At 41.6% G+C, this 10,070-nt stretch overlaps 1 protein-coding gene across 2 annotated transcripts in view; it reads left to right on the top strand.

Annotated features, from left to right (window-relative positions):
- Window positions 1-2,350: 2,350 nt before the first annotated feature.
- Window positions 2,351-10,070, top strand: part of LOC101863042 (collagen alpha-3(VI) chain) — a 22,476-nt gene continuing 14,756 nt past the window's right edge. For both annotated transcript variants that reach the window (XM_035971270.1, XM_035971269.1), the window contains exons 1-10: window positions 2,351-2,446; window positions 2,707-2,771; window positions 4,204-4,320; window positions 5,176-5,288; window positions 5,883-6,042; window positions 6,842-7,042; window positions 7,424-7,509; window positions 7,762-7,984; window positions 8,593-8,705; window positions 9,094-9,253. In XM_035971270.1, the coding sequence (XP_035827163.1) occupies window positions 2,714-2,771; window positions 4,204-4,320; window positions 5,176-5,288; window positions 5,883-6,042; window positions 6,842-7,042; window positions 7,424-7,509; window positions 7,762-7,984; window positions 8,593-8,705; window positions 9,094-9,253 (1,231 nt within the window). In that variant the 5' untranslated portion in view covers window positions 2,351-2,446; window positions 2,707-2,713. The remainder of the gene's footprint in view (window positions 2,447-2,706; window positions 2,772-4,203; window positions 4,321-5,175; window positions 5,289-5,882; window positions 6,043-6,841; window positions 7,043-7,423; window positions 7,510-7,761; window positions 7,985-8,592; window positions 8,706-9,093; window positions 9,254-10,070) is intronic.

Raw genomic sequence — 10,070 nt, 5'->3', positions numbered from 1 at the left:
TCAGCCTCCCAGCACCCCCCCCCCTAAACAAAACAAAACAAAACAACAACAAAACAAAAAAAAACCCAACCCAACAACGACAACAACAATTAAAAAAACAACCACCCCTCCCAACAAAAACAAGCCAAAAACAAAATGAAACAGAACAACAGTAAAAGATTCCTACGTGAGAACCAAATAGTTCATGTCTACTGCGTGCAATGTGAAGAGTTAGCTAACGGTTACACGAGAAATGCGGCGCACTTCGTTTTAATATTAATGTCTCACTTACTGTAGGTTACACCAAACTAATGGTTTTGAGCCGTTTTGTTTTAGTAAAAATTTTACGGCACTTGCAACACAGTAAGGCCATTGAAGCGCCAAAGACTGGGGGTGTTACCAGTGAGTTACCAATAAGAGAAGGAAGGAGGGACGGTAAGGACGATAGATGTTTGATAGGAAAGAAGGAGCAAACCACACCAGAGCACCAGCCAGCCACCCGATTTGGGCCATTTTTTTCTGCACGGTGTGCAACTTTACCTCAGGAATTATCTGTTGAGGGTGGTAAGACCTGCCTCTTATTTTTTAATCTAGGACATCCATTGACACAAATTATATTATTCCTTAATAGAGCTTCGACCCTGCCTGCCCGGGTCAACCTAGGATGAGAGAGATAGGCCTACAATGTCCCAACAGAAAAATCGAGATACTCGATACAAATTCGCTCATAACAGTATTTAAACACCTTTTCTATCAGTTTTTCGACTTCCATCTTTTTTTTTCAGCTGTTCTCTTCAAACTCTAAGTAAGTTATGACTGAGTAACAAATTTCCCACTAGGTAGTAGTAAGGTGGGCCTTTTCAGGGCAGCGTAGTCAAAGATGCTGTTTTTCATACAACTTATCTATTAAATAAAGAGTTTGTATTCATTGCATGGATAAACAAAATACATTGTGTACACTCCTACAAAAAGTGTCTTTTAGTGGATTCTTTTGTACCAGTGTCGTATATAACGGATTTTATCTTGTGCCTGCTTTTGAGTGAAGCTATGATATGAACGAATTTGTGCCTGCTTTTGAGTGAAGCTATTTGAACGAAGATGTCACTGCCGTGACCGACGAAACTAGGTCATCGGCTCACTGCATCCAGAGACAATGGCTGAGTCCACTGTAACGGATCATAAATAGTGAAGAGGTCAATGAACGCGCCGACTTTGTTAATTCTGAGACGTTGATTATGAATATAACATTATACGTTATATCCAAACTTAAAATTAGAGGACTTTTTCAAGTTCGGGCTGGGCGTGTAGCTGATAAATCACGAAGAAGACAGAAACTGTCGCATGCAGCATTCCAACCGACGCGTCTTTTGCAAGGTTGTGCGGTTCATTTTGGTGGACACACCCAAACGGAATTTTCACTGATTGTTAAGGTTCCAGCGGACAAGTGAACACACTTTGAGACTCACGTAAAGACGCACAGACGGTCTAGTGAGGAAATCTACAAGCTTGCACTGAAATGTGGGGTCAGGATGGTGTGGTTGTTAAAAAAAGATATGAGCAATTTGTGGGCTAGGTTATTGTAAAACATTTATTTGAGAGATTCAGTGGATGAACCCAAAGGGCCCCAAACAAGAAACATTTTTATTACTGGATCAAGATAACATTTTGAGCAAATATTTTTGTTTGGTTGCCAGCCGGGAGCACTACATAAAGCTACATGCGGATTGACAAAACAATAAATGAGCTACAGTTGTGTCGCGGATACACGACAGTGAACCACCTAGAGCTAATTTACAGTATTCATATTTCCACCACGTTTGTGAACCACTTTTAAATAAAGATAAAATACATTGTGAGCATGATATTCAGGTCATGTCTGCTTAGGTTTGTTTGTTTGTTTGTTTGTTGTTTTTTTTTTTGGGGGGGGGGGAGGGGGGAGGGGGTGTTTAAGCTAAGGCGTATAATGCATTACATGCACGCCATGGGAAAACACTATAACATTATGGCTGTGGAATAGCCCCCCCCCCCCCCCCAACCTATTCACCCACCCCTACACTCACAATATCACAACCAGACGCGCATGCTCACTATCAAAGCAATTCTCGTACGTACAGAAGTCACTGTCTTAGTTCTCTTTTTATATTTACAATTCACGATTATCACTTATGGAAAAAAATACGACGTCGTAGATCTACTCTTAAGTATTGTCGAAGCATTTGTCTTTGTTTCAAACGCAATTTTCATACGTTTCAAATGTTCACTCATTTTCAAAGTTCACGGTCTTCTATTCAGAGTGAGCGAAAACTCCCCCCAAAACCCATGTTTGGAAAGATCCCGATCTGTAAAAAAGAGAAATAGATCTACATTTGTTTCTTTATCTATAAAAGCCATGTTCTAGTGTCAGGAATTTATTTCTCAACATATCTTCAAGATAGATTAGACTATCAGGTCTTGCACTTCGAGACTTGTAAGTAGATCAAGGCCTATCTTTTAAAAGTTCTGTCGCTCGTCTCTTATTGTTGAATTTACTCGTAATTATCCTTAATCAGTTGCCTCGTTCCTGTTTGAACATTCTGCAAAACTCTTAATTTTGATACTCTCACAGAAGCGGTTTTGATCTAGTATCGCATCTAAATCTCTTTAGCAACGGAAAAGAAAACAGTCTCTAAATTCCTGACTTGTATAAAGGGCAACAGATGCTCCTAAGTTCTTTTATTTCTGTTTCAGAGCCACTATGGGGTATTACCCGCTGTTGTTTGGGGCGCTGGTGTCCATGGTGCTGTGTACAACGGGCAAGTTTTGATTAATTCCTGTTTGATACCTTCTTAAGGGGGGGCTACCCCTGAAGATCTCGCTTATTACTGGACCGAATTTTACCAAACTTCACCCATATAACAAACATAGTAAGGAGTCTTCAAACATGCAATCAAATTTAAGAAAGTTTCGTTTCCGTGGATGCGGCGGCCATATTTGATATTGTTATGTCTTTCGTAATGGATACCGCACTTATTGCTCATAGAAATTAATTTTTTTTTGCATGCATGTTAACAAACGTTAGATCTAAAAATTTGTCAGTTTTTTCCCCCAAACGAATTAGACATTTTTAATGAATTTTTTTCCTGAGGTAGCATTCACATTTGCAAACAATCCGTGAAAATCAACACTCAAAAATTCAACATAAATTTTTAGTACGAAATCTTCTCTCCATTCTGTGAAAATTTCATGAAGATGGTGAAATGGTGAAGTTATTCAAAAAAATATAGAGAACAGTCGCGTTTTGAGAAAACGGCCGATAAAGAAAAATAAAATATTGACATTATGAGGAAATGGTGGTGACAAACGGCATGGGGAAAAAAAATGCGAATTTGAGGGTTCTAATGAGATGAAATAGTTGTAGGAGAGGAACTCAAATTCCTTAATTTTGAGCCGAATCATCGGCACTTTGGGGGGTGTATCCCCACCTTAACCCTATCCGTACGCCCTGAGGTCATTTTGTACCCCCGGGGTTGTGTTCTCAACATTTTAGAATACTTCTAGTACGAAGATCTCTTTGAAACTTTCAGCATTTCTCAAAAAATAATTTTGACAGACTACTATGCAAAGCGTACGGATCGGATTAACGAGTAAATTTCCTCTTTGGAAAGTGGTGGCACAGAGTTCCCCACGTCGTATGGATACGACAGTAAAACACGACACACCGGTACAGTGTATTGACTCATTGGAGTTGTGTCTTTTAGGCAGTAAACCATCGAAATAATTAGATCTAGTCTTTTATTAAGATCGCACATGCCTGCATTGCCTTTCATTTTCATAGACCAAAATCGGGTCCTCTATCCTGTATTAACCGAGGTTCGATTCGGCTTTTCTTTTCTTGTTTTTTTAGGGTCTTGTATGCTTTTTAAATTTTCAGTTTTATAAAGGGGGTGGGGTTGATTTAAGCCTTAAGTATGGACAGTAAAACGAAAATTTCAAGTTTGAAAAAATTCCTCTGAACCATTTCAACATTGAAACGAAAAATGAAATTTGACACCTATGGTAAAACCTAATTCAACTGAATTGTATCTCTGGTGATGTTACATTTACGTAAGTTAATGTAACGGTAGCCTTATTTTTTCTTTTGATTTTCAATTAAAATGTATAACCTCTTCTGATGGTCTGCTCCACGCTGTAAAAGCCTATAAAGTAGAAAAATGTTTTCATTCCGCACGTTCTTCTACGATCCAGTGGCCGAGGAGAAAAAATGCAGTGCCCCAGTTGACCTACTTTTCCTCGTAGACAAATCTGCCAGCATCAAGCCTCACCAGTTTAAGGTGGAAAAAGAATTCGTTGCAAAAATGATCGGTAAGTGTCCACTCCTCTCTTTCCAGCAAAATCAACAGGACCGATCTTAAGAGACATCAAGACTGGCAAATTAATGTTTAGAATGTGCTAGTTGCGAGCTTAGATGGTTTTGGGGAGAAGTTCAGATTTAAATTGTCAATAGACCAATTTGTGAAATTTAACAAAAGGGATGTGTTTGAAATACAATTCATCTTGTCGTTTGTCGTCTGTTCACACATTTAAGATCTTTTCACAACTTATAAAACCCCGATGTATTAAACGAAGGCGTCCTGCAGTAGCCATTGTAGTGTGTATAGAGCAATTACATTGTGTATAGAGTATTGACATTATATGACGAGTCGATAGTGCCGTAAAAATCCTACTCAATCAGTATTGACATTGGCATTTTGAGAACATCTATTTTGCAGCCTTCTAATTTTCCCCTATAGATTATATTAAATATTGAACAATGTCGGTTTTTTTTCTATCCCAAATGTTGCTCGATGCTGTGCATTCAGATCCCTCAATCAGACCTTGGTTGTCGTTATGTAAATGAACTCTGTAGTCATCATTGATGTGGATGTCCTAATTTTTTCTAATTAGGTCCGGGCGAGGGTGGGGTGGGGGGATGGGGATGGTGGTGGCGGGAGTATTCTTTAGAGTTCCAATTCCAAATTTGCAATTTTCCATGGTATAACTAACTTTAGTTTTCTTTCGGGACTCCTCATTTGTCGCCTAATCTGTGTAGTGCAGGTTTTGTCACGTGCACGGCCCGAATGGGCAAAAACCTGCACCCCCTCTCCTAAATATCTAAATTGTATGTATATGGGAATGTTAAAGGAGTTTACAATCATTCCAATGTATTTTTGTCTCCAGAAAAGTTCGACATTGGACCAGATAAAGTCCGAGTGGGACTCGTCTTGTTTGCCATTAAAGCTCACAACAAATTCTGTTTTAACAAGTATTCCACCCAGGAAGAAGTGACAAAGGTATATTTTGATATTGGTTGTTGTCCATATTTCTTGTATATGGTTTAGGATTGGGAAATGAATTACGTTTTTGTAAGTCAAGTTAATTACGTTCGTGTAAGACTTTCTGCCAAGTAGATATATCATTTTCAAGTTCTTTTCGTATCTGCAAAGCGCAACCATTATTTGGGGACAGTAGGCCTGCTAGATGGATTCCATGGCCTTCAACAATGCTCTAAGTTTGGGGAGGGACATAGTAACTATAGTCGGAATTTTATAAATGGACCTAGTAAGTGCGGAAGATTGCAATATAGTCCAATCTATAAGAATAACGAAATGCGGCAATTCAATTTTGTGGGACTAGATCTACGGTTCAGTGTTCAAAGCAACGAAAAAGCTTTGCTCACAAATACAGGCTGTTGACCACTTTTTTTTTTGGTGTGTGACTTTTTGTATCAATGATTTGATTTATGACGGAATTCTACATGCGGTACCGTGTAAACTCGTAAAACATATAGCAATTGTTTGTAATTATCTATAGCTTTTACGTAAAATGACAGTTATTTCATAAACAAATCTCAGAACTGCAAATTGTATATTTGTTTTTCCATACAGGCAGTAGCTGGACTCGACTGCCCAAAATGTGAACGAGGAAAAACTGGCACCGGAGCTGCCCTCCAGATGGGGCGAGAAGTCTCTCTGACCAAAGAATGTGGAGCTAGGGAAGGTGTCAAGAAAATTGTGGTCGTCTTGACAGACGGCAGATCTACAGAGAGTAAGCAGTTTACAAGATGTCCCCGATTGATACTTCCATTCTTTAATTGGATGGGTTTCGATAAGCTAAACTTTGAATGGGCTATTGCCTTTGTTTTCACAATCTTCTTATACGTGCTTTTAGAAGTCTTGTTAAAAAGCATGTAAATTTATTACTTAACATTCTCTTCATGTTATTTGTTTGTGGAGGGGGCTTTGAAGCTGACCTTGTTTTGCTTTTTTTTGCTTTTTTGTTTTACGGCACTCGCAACTGCAAGATGTCATACAAGAACGCAGGAGACAACATTTTCCGTTCGTAAGATATTTTGAATTTTGCCTTGGTGGCAGCCGAAGCCTACTCTTATGATTTTGGACTACCAAGGGATCTTTAAACGTGTGCAACTTGCACAGGGACTCTCGAGATTTTTTGCCCTTATCCGAGAAGGCTAGGTGTAGATCTGACCTCCCATGAGATAAGGGGTGAAACTGAAAGACAGAAGAGCCAAGGAGAAGCAGTAGAAAGGTTGCAGAAAGAGTCTGAAGCCCAGAGGGGGCAAAGGTCTCAAATGCTGACGACAGAACGTTGTTTGAGAGCATGAAAGCATGTGAATTTTAGAGAATAAAATTTTCCCTCCCTATCCGAATTCGAACCCCGTACTTATTGAGAGGCGAACACATTAACCCCTAGACCATGAGAGCCACCCCCCCCCCCCTCCCGTTTTTTGTCTGTTTTATGAGTAGGCATAAAAATGATTTCTGTGGATGTGCTTAGCTTCAGTTCCTCAACAAGTTTTAACGTATTTTTCCCCCTTGTGCATCAGGCCCCAAGTATCTGAAGCAACAGGCTGCCTTGATGAAAGAAAGGGCCCAGGTGATCAGCATCGGTGTGGGGAAAGTAAAGAAGTCGGAACTGGAACTTTTGGCGTCTGATAAAAGCTTGGTCTTCATGACTAGTGATTTCTCGAAACTCCTGCCCATGTTGGAGAACGTAGCTACCAAAGCGTGCGAAGTTGCCGAGAAAGGTAAAGAATAAGATGAGGAATACTTCTAGAAAAGATGTTTTGAGATCTCAAGTGGCCAATGAATGTAAGAGATACAATTTGAATTCTGTATTGTCTGTATGTACACGGTTTCGTATTTTGAATAAATTGATATAAACGTACATGAATGAACTGAACCAAATGTATAAGAGTTTAATGGAATGGATATGGTTGGGATGTAATGCCGTTATAAAAAAGGCTGGACCTGGGAGACCAAAAGCTTGGAACTGAACGTAGACTTCACTAAAGACGCCATGCCAAAAGGTAATCTTTTCATTTTCGTAATATGCAGTATTAAAACCTTAAAAACTGCAAATCATGGACCATTTCTTTACTGTAACGATTTCTCCGATTTTGTCTTAGAACCGACTCCCGCGCCGACATTGGCTCCAACAATCGCTCCGACAATCGCTCCGACAATCGCTCCGACAAAGGCTCCAACATTGGCTCCAACATTGGCTCCCACGCTGCCGCTCACGGAGCCTCCCACGCTGCCTCCCACGCTGCCTCCCACGGAACCGCCCACGGAACCGCCCACGGAGCCTCCCTCGGAGCCGCCCACGGAGCCTCCCACGGAGCCGCCCACGGAGCCTCCCACGGAGCCGCCCACGGAGCCTCCCACGGAGCCGCCCACGGAGCCGCCCACGGAGCCGCCCACGGAGCCGCCCACGGAGCCGCCCACGGAACCGCCCACGGAACCGCCCACGCTGCCGCTCACGGAGCCTCCCACGGAACCGCCCACGGAACCGCCCACGGAACCGCCCACGGAGCCGCCCACGGAACCGCCCACGGAGCCGCCCACGGAGTCGCAAACTCCAGCCCCCTGCACTGCTCGTCTGGATTTGCTTTTCCTCGTGGATAAATCCGCCAGCATCAAACCAAACCAGTTCCTGAAGGAACGGGATTTTGTACGGGAAGTGATCTGTACGTTTCCTAGTATTTTAATGTAGCTTGTACTGAAGGTTTTAGTTCTTAAGACGCCGGTTGCTTTCTGTCCTAGAAACTTTCTGTCAAATATGAACCATAACATGTCTGAAGAGAACTAAATTTCTTGCCAAATAGTTATCTTTAAACTGTCTGACAGTTCCATCTTTTCAATAGTTAGGTTGTCTGTAGACCGATTCTCATTGTGTGAATACCTCTGACTTTTGTATGATAGTCAAGACTTGGCAGCGAAGCTTTGAGGCTACAGTATAGAGAATTTTTTTTCTATATATTCAATCGACTGTAATGAATCTAGAGATAAAACCCAAAAGGTTCACACATGCAAAAAGACGAGCCTCGACACAACAATAACAGTAGAACCTGATCTAACCAAGACAATAACTTTGGCAAACGACCGAGACATGGGTAAACGACCGAGACAAACGACCAAGACAATTACTTGTACAACGACCACTTCCAGCTTCTTACGTTTGTCCTATTATAAAGCTATCCAGGACGTCTGCCTGTCTCAGAGGAGCACTTTGCACCTCAACAATATGTGGCCGTTTCGACAATTTCGGCTGTTAACTGAATTGTTCCTATTTCAGCGAACTTTAAAGTGAGCCCGACTGATGTCAAAGTGGGTTTGGTCCTGTTCGCTAACGGTGTCCACGACGTATTCAACTTTAACAATTTCAGCACTACAGCTGACGTGTTGAAGGTACATTTCAAAGACCTGGGTAGCTCCATGTTTAATCCTTCTGATGAACAACGCCCTTGTTAAAAAATCTACGCTGTGGTCCAAGTTACATGTATTTATTCGTTTTATCCGTCCTAGTCTATTATTCCAGTGAGTCAATACTAGGGTATAATAACCCCCGTTCTCGAAGTTGTCCACAGTAAGCGTATCTACAATACGGCCTTTTTCATATTGGATTTATTTATACACCCCCCCCCAAAAAAAAAAAAACCCCTTTAAAAATCTAGCATAGTATAATCAAACACGAATCCTTCGTCTTCATCATAGCTTTTTACGGAATTAGAGCCTTATAATTTGCACAGCACGACTGGCATTGTGCTTACTATTTTTTTCCCCCTTTTCCCCACAGGCTGTTGAAGAGCTGAGTTGCCCCACATGTAAACGAGGAAAGACTGCCACCGGAGCTGCCCTGGAGTTTGGACGAAAGTTCTCCCTGACCGAGGCGTGGGGTGCCAGGCCGGACACCCCAAAAGTCGTCGTTGTATTGACGGACGGCAAATCTACGGAGCGTAAGCGCTTTTTGCAGAATGCTTTCTTGATCTACACCGTACGAGAGGCTGAACACCTCCACTCAGACCTGTGATGACGTTTTGAGTTTGGTTTCTATCTACTCTACCCACACCCTCCTCCCCCACCCTTTATTTAATTTTGAAATTTAAAAACAAATGGAAAGGGGGGGGGGGCGACCTTCGTGGTAGCACCAATAATACTCTAGTTTGAAATTTTTTGAACTTGGCCCCATGTATTTGCTTGCCCTAGTGATCTGTTGGTGACAGCGGACGTAAGAATCTATTTTGTGCCAAATCGTTGTCCACTTGGATAGTCTAGTGCTATTTTTGATTCTATGGGGGGTTTTCCTAAGCGATATATATTGCTCCAAGTTCCGCTTACACACGATAAATTGTGTCAGATTCGTTTTCGAGAACTGCTCTTTTGAAAAATTGAATTGTGTACTATCTTAACACGATCCAGTCTATCACTCAGTTCTTTCGATGGAGATTCTTCGTCATAAAGCTACGTCTCTTCTCGACCATAGCGGTCTGCTTGCTCTCCATGTGCTGCTTGGCAAAAGGAAAAAAAGCTAATTTGAACAGCGCGTTGCTAATCTTAACGTTAACTTTACGGTAAATGTGGGTGTTTAAAGGGAGCCGCTTGTATGTCTTACTCCATTTTGTCTCGCAATTTAAAAACAGTTGTTTTATTGACGCCTCGAGGTTGATCCTTTGTCTTTACACCCCACTCACCCCCAGTGGGTCGGGGGGATATAAATAGACCCACTGCTTCGTCTGCAGAAGGTGCAACCCCTTCAAAGGCGAGGTGTCGCAC

This window comes from Aplysia californica, unplaced genomic scaffold, assembly GCF_000002075.1.
Source record: "Aplysia californica isolate F4 #8 unplaced genomic scaffold, AplCal3.0 scaffold00408, whole genome shotgun sequence".
Classification (NCBI taxonomy): domain Eukaryota; kingdom Metazoa; phylum Mollusca; class Gastropoda; order Aplysiida; family Aplysiidae; genus Aplysia; species Aplysia californica.
This window is presented reverse-complemented; position numbering and strand designations above follow the sequence as displayed.